Source organism: Diadema antillarum, unplaced genomic scaffold, assembly GCF_040938485.1.
Source record: "Diadema antillarum isolate AM-2024a unplaced genomic scaffold, OU_Dant_1.0 seq00000445_RagTag, whole genome shotgun sequence".
In the NCBI taxonomy this organism is placed as follows: domain Eukaryota; kingdom Metazoa; phylum Echinodermata; class Echinoidea; order Diadematoida; family Diadematidae; genus Diadema; species Diadema antillarum.
In genome coordinates this window covers 420204-442336 of record NW_027271419.1, presented here as the reverse complement: position 1 = coordinate 442336, position 22133 = coordinate 420204, and the positions used below count along the sequence as shown (strand labels likewise).

Sequence of the window (22133 nt, the reverse complement as noted above, 5' to 3'; positions counted from 1 at the left end):
AAAACAAATAAGAACCCCTGTTTGTGAAGAAAGGCTTCAATGGTTATGTGTAGACAACAATTTTTTTCCCCAAGATTTTAACAAACTGGTAAAAGGCTTGTACACTGTACATGAAAAAAAAAATGTATGTCCATATAATCATTTTACTAAATGCATATCTGTATTGCCCCTTGATGCTGTCATAATATGATGATATACGTACAATATATTATAAGAAGACCAGTGGTGTACAACTGTCATACAGCATCACCTCTGGGGTTTTGGGGGTTTGTTTTTTTTTGCATCGAAAATTGTCATCAGACTTTGCACATTTTCTCTGTGTGGTTTACTTTGTGGCATACACCGCACGTTGTCCTAGATGTATTTCCTGTATGCATGAAAGCAACTTAGCAGTCCCACTGATATTATCTCTATCACCAACACCCACAAGGCATGGTTGAAAGCGTGACAACTATTGTTGTGTTTGTGTGTAGTTGTTACTGTAACAGTATCTGCTCTCTTCATATTCACATTCATAATGAAACACACTGAAGTGTGCTCATCCCAATATTCTGTGAGTGCATGCCTTCAGTGCCATGATTCCTACCACAAAGCTATTCTGTCTTAACTTCACGCTTCCATTTCCACACCTGAAATATCTCTTAATTGCATGCAAGTCTGTTTTCGAGCTTGTTTTCATAAACAAACCCAATTTCAGTCACACTGTAGAGCATACATTGTAATGTCAAAAAAGATCAATTCTTGGGAATAATGCAAACACTATACTAGGCTTCTGAATGTTGTATGCATAATAATTATGCATATGCCAGGACTTGACATTGGCAATGGCCCTATGGCCCAGGGCCACTAAAATTGATGTTGGGCCACCAAACTTAGAAAATGGTGGCCCAGTTGGGTAGCTAAGATTCAAAATGGATCGCTATATACATTTTCCTTTTATTCATTTCCACTACATTTCCCTTGTTTTGGCCACTAACATTTTAAATTCTATGACTTTAGTGTTTAGTTTTGGCCACTGGAGAAAAAAATAGTGTCAAACTTTGCATAAACTGTATTAAAACCATTTGATCTCACTTTGCTATCACTAAACAGAAGGATGATTTTTTTGCTTGGTTTTGAAGTATGTGTAGCTCATCTCCAGTAAAGAAAGGACAGATACAGCATGAAAACACTGTTAAACAAATTATAACTAGCTGGAAGTGGTTTTGAACAAAAATGTGTATTTTCATTTTTCAATTTGATTGATCCAATATTTTCCCTAAGCTCTGATAACATACATGTAGAATACATATTTATTAAAGCTGCAAATGCCTACACACGCATACGTAACACTAAAAGTGTACCTATTATACTTAATTGCATAGTGCTAGTGTACAATTGTACATCAATTCCTATTAGCCTGCTTTGCGGGGCAACAGTTTGTCTCTACTGTACAAACGTAGATGCTGCAGTGTACAGGTGTTGTGTAAATTCAGGACCTTAGTCTCAAGGGTAGGGGTCTACATAAAGTTACCGATAATTCAATTCATTGACCTGTAAATGAATGCCCCCATGCCCGTGGATTGTTTGTTTGGTTTTTTTTTTCAAATATATGTTTTAATAGAAGCTTAAAATATTTCTGTGAGCACTAATCCTTTAGTGGTCACCCAGATATGAATTCAGGTTAAATTTTTCATTGAATACATGTACAAATTGATCAGTAAGTTCCCCTGGTCTTCATAGCACACATGGGTTCACAAAACAAGAGTTCCGTCTTCATCTGTATCTCTTTAGAGCAGGAACTATTCTGTTTGTTGTAATTGTAATTGATGCCTCAATAGATGCTGGTAGTTATGTCTGTGTACAAAATTTCAAGTAGATATATTCAATGTCTTATGTATGTACCAATCAAACTACAATGTATTTGCTACATGCTGCCTTTATAAAGTATTACTGTACATCTTTTTCATTGCTAGTGTGTATTTGTACTGTAAAGTTTGTATTGATTACATTGGAGCTTTACATAAGGAGATATGACTAGAATCTGATGTAACATATACGTAAATGCCCTCCTTTTTATAGAGCATAGCACAGACATGCCAAAGAAACCTGACTGAAAGTGGATCAAACTCAGCACACTGGTACAGCTGTATGTGCAAATGCATGTTGATCGGTCACAGCTGTTTTAGGGAGTTTTAAGGAATTCATGTGGCTGTTTACTATGAAATGTCTGTAGTTGACAGATTATTGATTGAAGAAGGGACCAATTTATGTACATTGTCAGCAGGGAATGGCAAGATAAGGCACTCCAGGAAATACACACACACAAACAAAAAGAGAAATCTCTGGTGTGTTAGTTATTCTGTGTTGCACCATCTTTATAAAGTAATATCTAGGAACCTTGGATAGGGGGGGGGGGGGGATAAAAGATTTCAATAAGAATCTTTAGTTCAAACATGTTATGTGCTATGTAAAGGTCCGCACTGGGTAGATCTTATACTGACAGATTTCACTGAATAAGTAACAGGATTTCGCATTAGAAAGTTTAGTCAGTCTTTTAAACACAAGACAAAAAGGAATTTCAGTTGAATCACATAGTCCATGAAATCATCATGTCATGTGTTCATACAATATAACTGGTATCAGGAATGGACAGTTTTTAATAATGTGCGGTATTTTTCTCTAGTATACAGAGTAGTTGAACACTTCCGACTCTTTAGGGAAAAATGATGCATTTTGGGAGTGGGAGTTCATATCTAAGGCTGATATTTTTTAAAATCTTTTCTCTCTGGGGTCGTGTTGACATTGCATAGATCTCGCTCCCTCACCGGAGCCGAGCACATCGCCGAAATTCCTCCAGCCCGTGCCCCCACCCCCGCGGACCAAGACCCTGGCCCCGACCCCGCCCTCCCAGCCGGCCATCCAGCCGGTGCTGAAGAAGGAAGGGGAGGAGAGCAAGACGAGGCTGGGGCCCAAGCGGGGCGTGACCTTCAAGCCCGGCCTCATCCACGACGACGGGCAGGCAGAGAACGAGGATGTCTTCAAGGGGCCGCTGATCACCAACGAACAGGTGGGTGATGAGTTTGACAGGATCGGTGGTAGCCACATCCAACCTCTTTCTGTGTTTCATATCGTTCCTGAGGTGACGAGGCCTCGTATCTTGATTGTCGTGCTAGTATCAAATACCATATGTCCTTCAAAAAAATTACAACGGGACCCTCTGCAATGATGATTTTTAAAAAAGAGAATCAATCCAAATACAATTTCAGCATTTGAAACTATAAGTTATTACCCACATCTTGCAGAAAACCCCATCTGATTTGCTTCAGCGGTCAAAGAGAAATGAGGATTTTTGTGGAGCATGTCAGGAATCCCTTCCCTCCAAGTTCTGTTCATTGTGTTCAAACATTGATATGCAGTTTAATCATATAGGAAGTTATCAATGAAAAAAATGTGATTGTAATTTTTTTGGGGACATACTGTACATTAAAAAATTACCCGACTTAGTTTTGAGCACCGATGTGAAAAACACATATTTGAGTTTTCAAATGGTACAATTACTTAATGTGATCCCAAATAATGTTTTGTACTTGATGTCAACATGGACTTTATTTTTAAAGAAAATGTTGTGAAAAAAAAAAAAAGTTTTTCACTCTCCTGAAAATGTATGATTGTTGAGATATGAGGTCCTATCACCCAAGGGATGATATGCCAGCCTCTGGCATGATTCACTTAACCCATCAAGTCCTGGGTGTAATTTTTGGTTGCAGAAATTATCATTCTGCCATCATCAAATTGGTAACTCTGGATTTCACTGCATAAGTGTACACTGTATCTTACATTGTACAAAAGGGGAAATTAGACGGAACTATCTACATGTAGATGTATTCAATCTGAAAAATAAATTAGAAGGAAATGTCCAAAGGTTGCCAATTTGAGAGAGAAACAAACAACATTATTTGGGGTTCTTGATTCAAGAATCAGTAATAAATTAGGATGAAAAATTCTGCAACTAAAGCAAACTACATTGTACTATAAATTCCAAGGGCTCAAGTGAATGTTTGTTTGTTTGTTTTGGGTTTTTTTTAGGAGACATTATGAAACACCAACAATGGGTACTACAAAAAAACAAAAAAACAAAAAAACAACAACAACAGTACAGCACACCAAACCAAGAAAATGCAGCCTTTTAGGGGGGGTTAACAATGAGTACATAATCCCTGCAGCTATCATGATTGAAAGGGGATTAAATGAGACTGTTAATCCCTATTCAAACCCAAAATGACCTTCAAGCTAGATGGTAAGTGAATGTAACTTTATACATTTGGGTTTGCTTTTTGTCAACTTTTTTTTCAGGAATAAATTCAGAGCTACTGATTGACAAATTGCCCTACATCGACGTAAATGAGCACTGAATTGATCAGTGTTTTAGTAGTAGCCATGATAAAAAATCATGGGCGTACATACTCGAGCAGGATTCGAACCTACGACCTCCTGATCACCGAATTTGAATAACAAAGCAGTACCCGCTGCATGCTATAAGGATTAGAACCAACACTTGCTGTCGGGCGAAAGCTCGGTGGTCTAGTGGAGATGACGCCTGTTCGGTGATCAGGAGGTCGTAGGTTCGAATCCTGCTCGAGTATGTACGCCCATGATTTTTTATCATGGCTACTACTAAAACACTGATCAATTCAGTGCTCATTTACGTCGATGTAGGGCAATTTGTCAATCAGTTGCAATGAAAACATCTCGACGGAAGAATTTCATGAATTTGAAATTCAGAGCTAATGAACACTTAGTGGAGTGACACGTAAATGATATGCCCATGTGATACATACAGTAGGTAATCAATTACGATGTATGTACACTGTACGTGTTCCTTCTTGTTCAGTGCTGTTGGTATTAGTGTTCCGAGTGCTCATTGTTAAAGCTGTTTATTTCATCTATTTTGCTGTCAGACTCCTATTTGTATTCTGTAAATCCATTGGGGCGCATCATTTAATGCTTGGTAAGCCAACCCACAGATGAAGCTTGGGCAATCATGAGGGTTATTGAAGATAATTTGTTGAAATATTCATGCATGGAATTTACCTACAAGGAAAGGAAGATACATACTGTTATTAAAGTGTGAATTTTTTCGTGGCATGAAATTTTCACAAATTGCCATTGGCATTCATTGCATATGATAGTGTAGAAGAACTTTTGCATGCATTTACATTTTTCAAATCTTGACTCTTACGAATTTTGCAAAATTCAAATGCACACAAACATTGTGGATTTTACAGGGAAAAGGCCATTTTGTTTCATTGTATTCAATATGTCCATGTCGAAAAAGAAAGGAAAATAAAACAAAGAAGACGTTGGAACACATGCAATTTCCAAGCATGACTAATGTGGAAACATTCTTTTGGAAGAAATGAGAAATGGTCAATGCTAGTTAATGACAGAACTACAATCTGTATAGTTGTAGAACTAGACAGTCTCAAACAACACATCATAGAGAGTCTCTTCAAATCATTTTATCTTTTTACCTGAAGTTGCTCCTATAATCTTCCTCTGTCAATCATAATGAAGGACAAAGATTTTGGATCGCTTCACTTCACTCAAACGTGAAATACAGACCAGGTCTATCATGAAATACAATTTGTCTGACTCATTGCCCTTGAAGGGTAGAATATAACAGCATACTACATAATTATGTAGTTCATTCTGAATGCCTTGTGTTATCAAATTTTCCCTTTTTTTATATAATCTAAAACTTGTAGGCCTTTCTTAATAGCTTAGAATTTGACCCAGGAGAGTAAATGAAATGAATAAAAAAAAACTGTGTTAAATCAGACAGAATTCTGCCAAAGCGGATGGATTCTCTGATAAGTCAAGTCTTTGTTTGATTTGACCTCAATATAAAATTGCCACATAGTCTCAATGCACATATATGCTTATTGATCCAAAATAGCAGAGTCACATTCTTCGCAAAGACCAAAAGGTTTCCATTTTAAAAGACATTACCTGACTATGAAATTCAGTTAGGAGGTAATGAAGATAATGCCACACTTTTTATCTTTTAAGCCAATATCAAATTTCTCAATTTTTACAACACCTATCTATGACTTTGCAGTTTCCTTGAATATGTACAACTTTATCAGGGTGTTTTGGTGATAGACAACACATGAGTATTTACAGCTGTTTACGCTGTATGTGCATTTGTTTGTGTTGCTCTATATATCTTAGGATGTCATTGGGAAGAAAATGATTGCATTAGTTAGTTGTTGTTTTTTCATATTCAATACAAATTCTTCTCAAAAAAAAAAATCTTGACTGTAGGCCAGTTGAAGCCGTATTCATCTTTTGACGAAGATTCTAACCACTCGTCATGAGTGGAGATTTGTGCTTGCGTTCACCTTGAACACTCCATTCTGTGGGCTTTAGAGCTGCAATGAATACCAACGTCCCATAATTTGTGGCACCTTTGCTGCTCCGATTGTGTGAAGTGCAGTGCCATTGTGACCATTACAGATCACTGACACTGGCTGGCTTACAAAAAGAGAGAGATGAACTAGAAAAAAGGTGAAAAACACACAAAAAAAAATGGACCTGCTTCTGAGAATCAGCACTCACCTGGAACATCTTGAAAGAACTTGTGAGATTGATGCACAATAGATATTTGATTGTTTACATGGGTTGATGCATTGCCCCCTCGGATACTTCGGTCTCTTTCTAGTGTACACAGCATTTAACAAATATGTAGTGTATTCAGAAGTCAAACTTGTGCAACTTGCACCAGTGTTACTATTCCAAAAGATTCAGGCAGTTGACCCATATGTGATCATAGTATTAGTTCAAATGCAGTCCATAGTATTTTCATAAAGCCCTTTGTGTCGACTTTTTGTTTTCTGCTTTGCATTTTAGGACAAAACTTTTCATGATATAGTCTGTTTGTTTGTTTGGATTTATTCTGAATCATTTAAAAAATCACTGATCATCAGTGAAGAGTATTGAGCGACTATGTCTAAAACAACACTTTTATTACCTAAAGTTGTGTATTCGTGTAAAGGCATAGCCAATGAACACGCTCTGTGATGTCAAAGTATCAGGAGGTGTAGGCCGTAGCCATTTAACACTTCGACACTTTCCCCACCAAATCATTGCTACATACGTGACAACATATTTTATTAATCAAACAGAATTATATATGATTTACTGTTGGTTGTCATGGCAAAAACCAAATTTAGCATTTTGCATGACATTTTCTGCAATGTTAGGCCTGCAGACAAGAGAGTGAATTTTAATGATATGATATACATTTGTATCCTTATAAGACTATCAGCTCAAGTTCACTAAGAATTTGTGCTACGTGTGCTAAACTGACATGTATGTAGCGCACCATACAGTGACCTCCTGTTTTTGTGTACCTGTATGCCATGAACAACCAACAAACACTTTTTGTCCTTGTACATTCCATCAAATATTCAATAGATACCCCAATCTCTACAGATCAATGCCCAACAATTAGTTTCCTTGCATGGCCACTCAGATTGAAAGAATATCAAGACGGACAGGCATCAAATACTGAATTGCTTGCCCTTGTCAGCCGCTCAAGGCAAAAATACCGCTTCCTTTCGATACATGTAAAGAAAAGCAATTTAGCCATGAACCCACACTGTCCTTTTTTCATTTATTTTAAAATATTTCATTTAGAAAAAAGAAGTCCGATTATTTAGCTGATTTAAACCTAGTATGAAAATGTGAATGTCTTTTAAAAATCTATGTAAACTGATTACTTTGTGTTGTTTGATGGTGTTACCACAAACCTCTCTCCCTCGGGATTATTGTATTGTAATTTTTATTTTATCAAACCATCACAGTAGCAGCTTCGTGTTTGGTACAACCATTTTCTGCAAGTTTGTGACACTTTTAGTGGAGCAGAATAAGGATATATTTTCTCTGTCCCTCCTTCTTTCTCCTTGTCATGTCTGTGTGTCTGCCTCTCTCTCTATCTTTCTCTTTCTCTCTATATACACCTTCATGTGTATTTGTGTGTACTATAAAAGCTGTTTTTTTTTTTTTTTTGTGAGGGTTTAATTTTCACGAAATTTATCAACTTGAAAAGATGAGGGCGGTGAGTTGGCTCAGGCGGTGAGTTGGCTCAGGCGGTGAGTTGGCTCAGTCGGTAGCGTGTCTGCCTCACGATCACGCGGCCCTGGTTCGAACCCGAGTCTGGACTGAGCAATGTTGTGTGTAAGCATACCGTCCCCTCTTAATTCTAGCAAGAGGCAAAACACTCTGTCCCTCGGATAGGACATAAAATGGAGGTCCCGTGTATGAGAGAGTAACAACTCATGCACGTAAAAGATCCCGCTTCATTCATTCATCGCAAAGAGCAGGGTGTTAATTTAACCCGGTGAAGTGGTCCCACCTCACATCCAACTGGACCCCATGGAAGACCAGCTATTGCAGCTGAATATGGGCTATCCAGCCATCTCCTCAGATGGAAATGAAACAAACAAACATTGGGAACTGACAGGCACTATCAGGGCTTACGATAGTCGTGGTGTCAAATTGCAAAAACAAAATCTCACAAAAATGTTTGTGACCTCCCCATTTGCGAAAGTACATGTAATAGTTCTCACAGTTACCTCGTGTCTCCCAGTCATAATCTCTTCTAGTTATTCACACATGAGAGGGGCAACTATGACAGTCTATCACGTCTACAGTAAAACCAGAAATTTTTGCATGCATTTTTAATTTTTTCCAAAATTAAAATGCAGTATGAAAGTTCTTGTTTACAGTCTATCCATCGAATGCCAGTAGCAATTTGTGAAAATTTCATGCCGCAAATATTTCCTGCTTTACAGTATAACGTTTTATTGTCTGCAAATTAACTGTCTCTGTGTGGCTGCAGTCATGACCCGTGCCCTTTGCCTACAAACTGTAGTTGTGTAATTCATATTGTTTGTCATTCATATTTCCTGTCCATAAGATAGGCAGTCTGCTTTTTATGTGACACTGAACAAATGCATGCAATAATTTCATTTCATTTCATTTCATTTTATATCATTTCTTCAAATCATTGAACAGTGTACAAATGTTCAGCTTTTCATTGTGTGTTCTATGTTGAATACATGTATGCTTTTGTGCAACCATTCGGTCATGGACCACATGCACCAAAACACATGGCTGAATACTTATAATTGTGAACAAGCACAGTGACAGGATGTGTGCTCATGAACCCTCAACTATACCGACATATGTTTATCATTTTTAGGAAGCATTATGGATGATGTACTTTACAGTCTCTGCTTTTCCTGCTCTATGTCCTAAAATGTAACCTGTAAAATGCATTTCTATATACAGAGTTTTTATTTTGACTTGAAGTGTAATAGCTAACAATGGAGCAAAATGAAATGAAATGATGCCATCTTACTTGAGAACTCTAATAGTGATGTCGCCCTCTTGTGTCCTTATTCTGTACATGCTTCTTGCAGTTGATGGACCCTGGAGAGGACTTGTGTGCAATCACCTTTGCCAAGTACATCCCCATCGGTGGCAAGGAAGGAGGTACATATATGGCCAGGGCGAAAGTGTGAAGTTACAGCCATTGCTACTGTTTCTTTGATTGAAAGCACCCCAGTTGCACATTTAGGAAAGAAAATGAATTAATTGCAATACTGGGATGCAAGAGCAATTCTACATAGAAAAGGAAAAGCAAGTGCTTAAACATGACTGTCAAGAATCATGGAGGTGAATTTTTCAATCCTTACAGGAAGAAAGAAAGAAAGGAAGGAATGTACAACGTATCTGGATATGTGATGATTATTAGCAATGATGTTATAGTGCCATGCTCTATAGAACCTTGGGTTGTGAAGCTCTCCCAGGGGGGCCGCAATGTTGGCCAAAAAATAATAATTAAAAAAAAAAGATTCACATTCGATTTAGCTGGGCCTCAAAGACATTTTAAGGAGCCAAAGTGGGCCTGGGGGTAAAAATGGTTGAGAAGCATGCCAATAGAGCATTGACTAATAAGTATGCAGTACAGTTTGATATACAGTAGCTGTCGCTCTACTCCATTTGCTATTGGATTGATGGCAGTGGTTTTATTACCATTATCACTGCAATGTTATTGAATGTGTAAAGGGTACAGTTACATGTATACTTTAAGCTGCACTGCATTGTATTATTAGCTTTAAAAACATGCTCAAGGGAATAACCTTTGGTTTTTGAATGATTGTACATTTATATTGTATACCAAGTATTGAGTAAACATAGATATTGAATATGTCGTTTTTCAACAACAACAACAACAACAAAATATTGAGGGTATTGTTGATAATGTACAAGTGTAATGCTATATACCTGTATTACTATTACATGTACGTAATGTCCATATATTTCTAACCTTTGACCTCTGTGCAGGCTATGTGGAGTACAGCGAAACCAAACTTCAGCACGGTCTGGAGAACTGCCTAGCTGTGTTCAACAGTACAGCACAGCAGAAGATGGAGCTAGTCTTCTTCACAGACTCCATCCGACACATAACGAGACTCACCAGAGTGCTGGTAATTTCTGGGGATCAGCAAGCCCTGGCTTGTAGAACTTGCAACTGATATCGATTTCAAAATAACTACAATTGTATTCATTAAACTTGCAATTGATTTCAGCGTGCTATTAATTGTAAATGTCTGTCTTGGTATAAAGACCAACACAAATTGTGTTAAACTCACAGTTTATGAATTGTTTTACTGTAAAAGTGGATATTTTTGCGCGACTAATTTTTCGCGCTTGGCGTGGTAAGAAGAGTTTCGCATGTTTTTAATTCCGCGGTATCAAGACATCAACTACAGGAACATATAGCAAGCAAAAATATTTGCGTGCTTTTATTTTCACGCTAGTTTTTTATTGCGCGAAATGCGCGAAAATTTCAACACCGCGAAAATTTCAACACCGCTAAAATTTCCACTTTTACAATAATTTTTGATAACACTGACACAAAAAGTACACCTAAAATATGTAACTGTGGTACAGTGTATCTTTGTATTACAAATCTAAATACCTAATGACTTTGGAATTACTTTCATTTCATTTCAAGTCATATCTCCTCTATCTAATGATACCTATTTCAATACCAATAAGGACTGCTACAAGTTGTAAGTGCTAATTCCATGACAACCAAAATTTGCAAGTGACCTGCCATGTCTTGTCATTAATTTGGAATCAATTGCAACTTTTGACAGATTTGTGATTAGTTCAGTCTGAAAAGATGCAGTTGATATCAATCACGACATTTTCATACGATGCAATCAAATTTTTTTTTCTATCTCATCTACTGCAGGCGTCAGAGAATGCCAATGCCCTTCTCATAGGGGTGACCAATGGGACCGGTCGCTCCTCCCTGACACGCCTGGCCTCCCACATGGCCCGCTGCAAGCTCTACTCCCCGCAGCTGACCCGCGACCCCGAGGAGAACCGGCGCCGGCTGCGCTACCAGATCAAGCGGGCCAGCAAGACGGCGGGACTCCTGGGCCGGCCGGCTGTCCTGCTGGTGAACGAGAAGATTGGGGAGGACTGCATGCAGGATGTGTGCTGTGTCATTCAAGAAGGTACACATTGTAGGCAGCGATATTTTGAAGCAACTTTTGGAAGGAATGGGGAATGAAACCCAAATGTATGTTGTGGATTGAGTGAATTCAGAAATATTAGTAGAACACAACAGTGAAAGCTTGAGGAAAATCGGACAATCCTTTTGAAAGTTATGAATTTTTGAAGTTTTGGTGCAGCCAACATTGGATCAGAAGACTGCTATACGTTGTACCATTTGTGACATCACATACATACATGTCTGTCTATCTACATGTGTCTATCTATTTATCTATCTTGTATCTATCTACACTGTATCTATCTATCTACCTATCTATCTATCTATCTATCTACTATCTATCTATCTATCTATCTATCTATCTGTCTATCTATCTATCTTTCTACATGTATCTATCTATCTATTTATCTATCTATCTATCTTTCTATCTACCTATCTATCTATCTATCTATCTATCTATCTACTATCTATCTATCTATCTATCTATCTGTCTATCTATCTATCTTTCTACATGTATCTATCTATCTATTTATCTATCTATCTATCTTTCTATCTACCTATCTATCTATCTATCTATCTATCTATCTACTATCTATCTATCTATCTATCTATCTATCTATCTGTCTATCTATCTATCTTTCTACATGTATCTATCTATCTATTTATCTATCTATCTATCTTTCTATCTACCTATCTATCTACCTATCTATTTACTATCTATCTATCTATCTGTCTATCTATCTATCTATCTTTCTATCTATCTATCTATCTACTGTCTATCTATCTATCTATCTATCTTTCTACCTACCTATCTATCTATCTATCTATCTATCTATCTACATATCTATCTACTATCTATCTATCTATCTATCTATCTGTCTATCTATCTATCTATCTATCTATCTTTCTATCTACCTATCTATCTATCTATCTACCTATCTATCTATCTATCTATCTACCTATCTATCTACTATCTATCTATCTATCTATCTATCTATCTATCTATCTATCTATCTATCTATCTATCTATCTATCTATCTTTCTTTCTGTAGGTTTGTGCCCAGATCTTTATGAGGCAGATGAGCTGGAGTCCATTGCATCACAGATGCTGTCTGGAGCCAAGATAACACCGGGTCAGCGTAACCCTCGTCTGGAGATGGCACAGGAGCGGTTTCTCAGGACCATCTGCAAGAACCTACACGTTGTTGTCTGTGTGGACTGTGAAAGTGAGTGCTGATATCATTCCTGACAAATTTTGGTATTTATGCCTCCACCCAAAAGGATGCTAGAGGCAACGTTTCCAGATTGTCTGTCTGTCTTTGTGTTCCATAAACTCGTTAAAGTGTTGTGAAAAAAAGAAGAAGAAGTTGTGTTGTAATGGACTTATTATGCCTGGTCAGGGCTTCTTTTATGAAACCGAAACTGTACAGTGTACGAAATATAGATGCACTATTTTTTTTTCTTTTTCTTTTTTGCAAAATCCCTAAAGGTAAAAAATTACAGAAATCAAAGGCAGTTGTATGTCATAAAAAAAAGTCTGCCATTTTGCAGCAATTCATGCCATTTGCAATGTCCATACACTTGTATCTGGTCAGGACAGAAATGAATATAAGATGTTAAAGTTGCTTGAAGGATGGAAAGGTCAAGGTCAAAGGTCATCAAACTCAGTTACAGTGTCATTTTATGCGCTAAGATTATGCTAATAAGGTCCAAGAGAAGTGGTCTTTGGTGTAATGGATAGAGATGAATTGTAATACATTTCCTTTGTGTAGAGAGGGTTAAAGGTCAATCCTTTAGTCAATGGTCAGGTTCATTGTACTTTATCAAAATGTAAATGAAGGGCCGTGTATTTACTGTAGATGGCAGATATAATGATTGCAAGAGAAGCAGAAGCATCCCAGTCAACTGTTCAACAGTCATATTGCTCTTACATAATGTATTTCTAAACTCAGTAGTCAAAAAGTAATTAGCTATGATTACTTTAAAAATATATATATATATATGTGATGCACATTTGATTGCAGTACAGGCACAGCTAGGCAGCTTTGCATTTTATCTCTTTATCACTTAGATGAGAGTCTTGCCAGCTTGATGGAGCGGCTACGGAAGTACCCAGCCGTGCTGAACGGCAGCTACTGTGTGGACAGCTATGTGCCTTGGAGCCAGGAGGCCCTGGCTCGGGTGGCCCAGCACTGGCTGAAGGTGCCCACCCAGGATGCTTACACACTCAAGGTATGATGTCTGTAAAGAGCCCAAAGAAAAAAAAAATAGTAAACTGGCAGAGTTGAGAAAAAGAGAATGAGAAGGTACATGTACCATGTATTGGTTTATTTTGATTAATATTTACCAGTAAAAATATCAAGCAAGTCATGCAGCTTTCATCTCTGACTCTGTCAGGTTGTAACATTTTACTGCTCTCACAGCTTCTCCAATTGGTGCAGAAATGGGAATTTTGAGAATATTTTCATTCTCAAAGCTGTGAAAACAAGCAGAAACTGAAAAGATAAGTCTTGGTGCGGTGAATTTTTCACTGTGGTTGCATTGAGAAGGTAGAGGGTTCAAACCCAGCTGCAATACTTGTGACCCTCAGCAAGACACTACATCAGCAATGCCCTCTCTACTCATGTGTATAGTGACACAACATTTGCTCCTGTGACAATTGCTGTGCCTTATTTTCTCAAAGGACTTGGAGTTGGGGTTAGGGCTGTGATAGGGTATTAGGATTATTTACAGTTGTAAGTGTGAGGATTAGGATAAGGGTTAGAATTATGTTTGTGATTAAAATTTATGTTTGTCTTAGTGTGCAGATACTAAGTATTTAATGGGAGCAATTGTCGCAGGAACAAATGTCATTGAACCCATGTGTATAGAATGGTAAATCTGGTAGCATAATATGTTACTGTGGTACTAGTGTTTAGTATTTATGCACAATAAGGTGTTGGCCCGGCTAGGATAGAATTCTCCACAGGGAGTTGGATCAGTGCACTCATACAGTAGGTGCTGGCTGCATTCCAGTGACTCTGGTAGTAATACATTGCAAAGTGCCTAGAGCACTAAGATGTAGCTGAAGGCCCAACGTACGACAAATGACTCGTGTCATCATTATTACCATTAATTATCTCCTCCATCTTCCAGCGGATCCGTCTCCCGTGGCCGTCCCAGTTCCAGGACCCCCAGGTCAATGCACTCTGCCAGGCCATGGCCTACGTCCACACCACGGCAGGGGCCACCACAGACCGGTTGTATGTCAAACCGCTGCGATTCTTCACCCCGCACACCTACCTGGACTTCATTGACCTCTTCAAGAACCTGACCTACAAGATCACCAAGGAAGAGAAGGTAGGGATTATTTCTTGGGTTTTCCTTCCTTCGTCACAAAAATATATTTCTCTTTTGAAAGTAAATACCATGTGGTCTTATATAAAGAATACATGAATCTGCAATGTGCTGGTTTAGAAGAATGCTGGTTAAGATCTTACCTTCATCTGCCTTGTTTCAATTATCACCAAGTACGTAGGTTATGTGGATTTGTGAGTACATGTAGACTTACTAGTGTGCTACAAGTGGTGTGTTTCTTTGTGAGAATATCTTTCATATTTCTTGCTCACCCTTAGTTGGTAAGCTGTTTCCACAAAGGCCTTTTCCAAGCTGTCTGTTAACCCTAACTAGACGGGGGGGGGGGGGGGGGGGGGGGGGGGGGCTCCGAGGCCCCCCCTCGATGTTTCACGCGATGTATTGCTATCGCGAGAAGCTATCGCCGCGATGTTTCATGACTTTTTTCTTTCGAGTCTCCCGCATCTTTTGACACCAAATTTGCGATGCCCAGGCGCGTGGTTCCGAAGTTGCGCATAAATGTGCACGTGCATGTCAGACCAAAAATTGCTCAAAAACGTGAATTCGTGTACAATTTCAATGCAAACTGTGTTTATAGGCAAATTTCATAAAAGCATGATATTATTTTGGGGTTTTATTGATTAAAATCAGTTAATAACATATTTTCTTGTTCGGAACAATGTCGCGGACAAATTTCATCGAAAAAACAATGAAAAACAAAGTCGAAAAAACAAAGAAATACATAAAAGATTCAAAAAACAATAAAATACTTGGGAAATTTTTTCTGATTGCACAATTTTTTTCTCTTACATTTGCTAAGGACACTAAAAAGAATATTTACAAAAAAAATGTGCCTGTTTTGAGCTTTATTTAGTGATTTATACCAAATTGTCTGATTTCATGCATCATTATGCATAAATTAGCATTATTTAGTATAAATGATAATTTTTGAAAAAATTAACTTCATGGTACTTTAGATTACATCATAGGCAATGTGTGTGCCAATTTTCGTCGGGTCGAGATCTGGAGGGGGGGCCTGGGAGGCCCCGGCTCTATCATCTACCTAAATAGCCCAGCCTAGTTAGGGTTAAGTAGCTGTGATGTCCAATACAGATACAAAGTACCCAGGAATGGTTTGTCTTCAGAACACATACAGCGCAAAGTCCTAATTGGTCGTTCATTTAGTGATCTGCAATTTTTGAAAAGTGAAAAGAGTACTTAACAGTTGGTTTCAAAATACACAAAGGATCAATTTGTTGTCTTTAAATAAGGCTCGCATGATGCCTGTTAAGCTGAATTGTTACGTTCACCAAAATTACAAATTATTGACTTAAACATCCAACGATACAACTGTAAAGTGGAAGTCTTTGTTGTTATGTCCTCCAAAATATTCAGTTTTAGTAGTATGGGATCAGTTGAATACATGCATCAATCTTTGTGATTTCTTAAATAGCATATTTCCAAACTCTTTCCCAAGTTTAAACCCTTTCTTTTTATTAGGTGATACGCTATCAGCGTATCACCTATTGTGATTGTCAAAATCTCTCTTTATTTCTTTTTATTCTTCTTTCTTTCTGGACAATTTTGTGTCATCAATATCTCAAGAATGACATTACGGAATAACATGACATTTTCAGGGAACATGTCTCATGACAATATCTAGCCACAATAAGGTTTTCATGACAGTAACATATCTATGACGTCGTCTAGGCGCCATTTTGTGATTTTTGGACCATGTTACATGATCGATCATAACTTCATAACTAAAGGTCATTTCTGTATCATTTTTTGTGGACATAAAGTTCAGGTCACGTTCTATCTTACTTCTTTTGATGCTAATTACCTAGGACATCATTAAGTGCGCGTAAGCGCGCGTCAAAATTTTAAAAGGCTCAAAACAACTTTCCAATGGGAAATCTCGAAGTTTCAGACAATTTTATGCGTTTCAAACAATTTTGCGCGTGCGTGTCCGTCCGCGCATTTTCGCGCGCACAGCGCGTCAGCAACATGAAAATACACTTTTTTTGACAGATTTGGATTCCTGATACTTTGAGCAACAATATCCATTGATTTCTAATCGATTCCTACAAATAACAAAGCAATGCACTTGCGTCAAAGTTCAAATTTCGCGTGCACGTCTATGTGCAAATATAGTGAAAAAACATGTCTTTGTTTATTTCGCCATAGCTCTTTAAAACGTCAGGTGACCCTATGTTTTTATTGCATATTACAAAAGCATATAAATTGGACATGACGTTTCAAGTATCATTATTTCCATAATTACATTATGACGTCATCATATCGTCATCTGAAATAAAAAAAGTGGAATTAATTTTTTTGAGGTACTGTTTCTGACATTCATTTGCTCGTATCTCTGTTGTTTAAGCTCAATATTATCCCAAATTCAGATATGTTGTACTTTGAACATTTGCCTTTCAAGTCCATGTCATGGTTTTGAAATTTGATGACGTCATCATGCTTTAAATTGTGTTTAAAGGTAAAGACGCAAAATCGGACAAGTTTACGTGTTATGTCTATGGGAGGTGATTTTTTTAGAAACCATGCATTGACTTGACAACGTTTAAGCACCTTTATCTCAGCTGATTTTGCTTCATTTCCTCTGAAACTTATTTATGTTGTAGCTGTGACAATAAGCTGCAGTAATCATGCATTTTATTCTTTGAAATCTCCTCATGAGGTTGACAATTTTGCAATTTAAAACTGAAAATGAGAATGGAATGCGGACCAAACGATTCCTGATTCATCTTTCACGTACATAAGCTTACGTTCCTCTAATTTTCTCGTCGAGACGTATGGCCGAGTGGTTAGAGGCGTCGTCTTAGAAACGTGAGGTTGCACACGTACGGGTTCGATCCTCACAAGAGCACGAAAGAAAATAATATTTTTTTTTTTACTTTTTTTCTTCAATGGAGTACTACACCTTCGTCCATGTAGAAATCACGTTTGCATGTAAACACACCTATACGCACACACTCACACAGTATACCTTTGTTTTGCGTTGGAGACTGCATTACTTCGACTGCTGCAAAATTATAGTTTTGCAGGTTGGGCTTTTCAAACTGATATAGTATACTGTAACAAAATGAAATTTGTTCATATCAATTCAGTAACACAATGTAGTCGTGGTTACTTTGTGCTGATTTATACATGTAACAAGCTATACATTGTAAAAAAGGTATTCAGTCTTCTGTATTGATGATTATTTGTCAATTAGTGGTTTTTGTGGAGTTTCAGATAGTGATAAAAAGTATGGATGATAAGTGCAGCGATAATTCCTATAGTTAGTTCAAAGCTGTGTTACAGATGTTTGATACATACATTTAGCATTGTGTGTGTGTATATACGTGTGTATACAGGTTGGCCATATGACACATTCTAGACAATTACTCTTAATTGATTAGCAAACGTGATCAGCTATGGAACTGGATATGGTACTAATGTATGATGTTAATGATTCTGATTAAACTGTGACGAGTTTAAAGGGATAGCGTAACTGTGTGTAAAAATAAGGCAATTATAAGGATATTTTAGGGCAATTTGATAACCATGCCTATAATAATTTCATACAGGTACTAATGCCTGCCTCATATTCATGTGATAGATCGTCATGTCAATAGCAAACTGACAACGTACGATGAATGTGTTATATATTGAACCACTGTCTTTCAAGTCCATAACGTTCCCCATATTTTCCCGTCGAGACGTGTCGCCGAGTGGTTAAAGGCGACGTCTCAGAGACGTGAGGTTGCGGGTTTGAACCCCACAAGATCACGAAACAAAATAATTAGCTACTTTACTGTTTTTTTTCTTCAATTTTGTATTACATATTCGTCCATGTAGAAATCACGTTCGTATATAAACGCACCTATACACACACACAGACACACACACACGCCATATCCCTCTTTTTTGTGTGTTGGAGACCACATTGCTTCGACTGCAGCAACATTTTGCAGGTTGACTTTGTCAAACCGATCATAGTATGTAATGACGACGACTGAGGTGTTGTACTTTGAACAATTTTCTTTCAAGACGATGTCATTGTTTTGTAATTTGATGACGTCATTACACTGAAAATTGTGATTAAAGGCAAGGTATCAAAACCAGCCGATTATAGGTTTTATGTCTGCGGGACGTATTTTTCCCAAGTTGCCAGAAATGGCATAGCGACCTCAGTCGTTACAAGGCCGCTTTTCCGTCTAGCAATGCAATAGATGTTCACACGGCCACGTTAGTTGAGTGGGCATTGACTTTCCCCCCGTTATATCTATACATTGTTGTTGTTTTTTTGTCTTACCATTTCCGTGGATGACCCGTGGCCGAGTGGTTACAGAAACGGTTTCGCATGCACGCTCAATATAACTTCAAGGTGCCTATATCACATTCTTTTCTTTGTCGATCACAGATGACTGTCATCTGATGACCACAAGCGTATCACCTAACTCGTCCTCAATGTGACGAGTTTTCATGTCTCGTTTATATACAATGTATCTATCTACAGTATCTATGTACCTGTTGTCTGTCTGTCTGTTTGTGTGTGTGTATGTATGTGCATGTTTACATATTCATACAATGTCCGTAAATCATTGTCTTTTCAGGCCAAGGTCAGTAAATACGAGCAAGCATTGGAGAAGGTGAACGAGGCATTCTCCAGCGTGGACAGCTACCAGGCTGAGATCAGTGCGCTCACCCCGGAGTACCGGCTGGCCCAGGAGAGGACCCAGGAGATCCTCCAGGAGGTGGAGGAGTGCGAGCAGATCTTTGCCGACGTAAGTGGGTTTTTTTGTTTTTTTTTTAACTTATCCCCACCACAACAAAAATTTGGCCCAAGGTCTAGATCACCTGACCATGTCGCATGGATATGTCTGCCTGGTGGAACTGATGGGAAAAATTGCGTTGAAGGGCAAGTTTCCAGGTCATCAGTTTTAATGCTACATGTAGTTGACCGAAGCTTATTGTGTCTCAACCATGACTCAAGCACAGACTGATTTTGTTAGTTTGTTTGTTCATTTTGCGATTGATATTTTGCCTAAAAAGATTCACTTTCCTCTTGATAAACCATGTTTGGCTAATTTCTCTTCTGTGAAATAGGTGCAGCTTGAGATACTATTATCTGCCACTTGTGTTTTCTAAGTTCAACACTTTTTTCCCCCAGCACAATCTGTAGAAGGGCTTTCTTTATTGACATACATGTCTGTATCTGTAAAGGGTAGAAGTAGTAGTTGTGAAATTCACGTGGGTACCCTCAAAGAAATATGTTCACCTGTCGGCTCATAGCTGTACAGCTTCATTTTGATACAAGATCAAAGCCCTGGTATCATGCAGTTTGAAACTGGTAGCATTTTTCAATAAAAGTGCATTTGCAAGGTCCCCAATGAAGACAATCACATTAGTATCCATAGAAATGTTGATATACAGCTGTACACCTCACCAGTGGTGAAGTGGTATGTCTAATGCATGATTTTGTTTGCCCGGTCTCACACCAGGCAAGGAGCAATTGCGCCGAGGACGAGAAGGACATAGTTCACCTCCAGGAGCCGCTAAATGAGCTGAAGAAAGAGGCACAAGCTGAACTAGACAAGGTTGGAGAAGATACAATTTTATCCAACTGATTTCTACTTTAATAGCCAGTGACAGTAATGCTGATAATGATGACATGATAATGATACCAATAAGAGTATTAGAAATGATAATAGTAGTAGTAGTTGTAGTACACTCCTGTAGAAGAAGAAAAAGAATTAGTAGTTTGTAGTAGTTGTTGTAGCAGCAGCAGCAGCAGTATCAGTAGTATTAGTAGTAATCGTAGTGTAGTAGTAGTAGAAGTACATAGTAGAAGTAGTGGTGGAAGTACAATTTGTACTTCTGGAAATAGGGAAGTTGAAGAATTACAGCTGTAGTACCACCAGTTTATAGATATGATAATGGAGATAATGACCCTCAAAGAGGAATATGATAATCATGATTACAATGACTATAGCAGTAAAAATGAATACTTAGTTTTATGATTTTGGTCTGAGGAGCAACTACCAAAAATGCAATAGAAAAGGAAATGATGTAGGGCACCTAGGCTTGCTTGCATTTTATCCTTGTCGCCTAGTCCTTCAGAGGGGACTTTACGCCAGCGGTCTCTAGTTGTTTAATTACAAACTTTCATTGCTACTTTAGCCGTCACGTGAAATAAATCAGTTCAATATCACAGTACCCATGAAAGCATCAAAATGACAGGCAATAATAAGGCACCATATTTCAAACAGCATTTCTGAAGCAGGATTTCACACCAGTAATTTGAGGGCGCCCTCATTGGTGACTGTTTTTACAGGTGAATCCTGTCTATGAGGCCGCCCTTCATGCCCTGAGGAGCCTCGACCAGTCAGACTTCAATGAGCTGCGGACCTACCACCAGCCTCCTGAGCTCGTCAAGAAGGTCATCTTTGCCATCTGCCTCATGTTCCGACAACCGCTAGAGTGAGTTTACCTCAGGACATGATCCTTGCTATGCTATTACTTGTTTCTCGTTGTGATACATGTAGTCCGGACATATGACACATAGTATACAGGTCACTGTTGTATTTGTAATAGCATCTTGTATTTGAATCAAAGGTTGTGTGTTTCAGAGGACCTCGGGTTGTTTTTGTTTTTGTTTTTGTTTTTGTCTGTAGTACGTGATACATGTATTTTCAATTAAGATATTCCTTGACCTTTCTTTCAGTTGATCCAGCACTGTCATTGGTGATAGATGAATGGAAAATCTTTGATACTTTTTTCCTAGCATTTAATTCACATTCTCAAAAAAAAGTGCTCTCACTAGTATTAGAAAAACTCTCTATGTACTGCTTTTGAGCAGACCTATTGTATTGTTTCTGTATCTGCATTTCAGTATCAAAATTTGTGATGACCTACATACGTACTGACATGACAAAAATGCAGTATACAGTAAGGGATGGTACAATTTGTAGGAGTAACTTGTTATCTATAAAAGGTATCTCAGATGACAACATTGTATAGCCAATACACGCATGTACTTGAATAATGGCAAGGGCATTCATTTCAGCCAGTAGTTATGGTAGACGATTGATTCTCGAAAGTTTGAAAACATTATTGAAATCTCCAAAGAAAATAACACACCAAAATTCACTTCAAATAGGCTGTCACAAGGATAAGCAAATGATATGAATTTCCTCCTTAATCGTGAAAATCTCTGCTT

General features: G+C 38.0%; 1 protein-coding gene across 1 annotated transcript in view; it reads left to right on the top strand.

Moving 5' to 3' along the window:
- LOC139732731 (dynein heavy chain domain-containing protein 1-like) overlaps positions 1–22133 on the top strand; it is a 136308-nt gene that overhangs the window by 94761 nt on the left and 19414 nt on the right. Inside the window, exons 62-71 of the mRNA XM_071643582.1 lie at positions 2793–3049; positions 9468–9540; positions 10396–10538; positions 11312–11579; positions 12628–12801; positions 13647–13807; positions 14711–14914; positions 19528–19698; positions 20416–20511; positions 21249–21394. Of these exons, the coding sequence (XP_071499683.1) occupies positions 2793–3049; positions 9468–9540; positions 10396–10538; positions 11312–11579; positions 12628–12801; positions 13647–13807; positions 14711–14914; positions 19528–19698; positions 20416–20511; positions 21249–21394 (1693 nt within the window). The remainder of the gene's footprint in view (positions 1–2792; positions 3050–9467; positions 9541–10395; positions 10539–11311; positions 11580–12627; positions 12802–13646; positions 13808–14710; positions 14915–19527; positions 19699–20415; positions 20512–21248; positions 21395–22133) is intronic.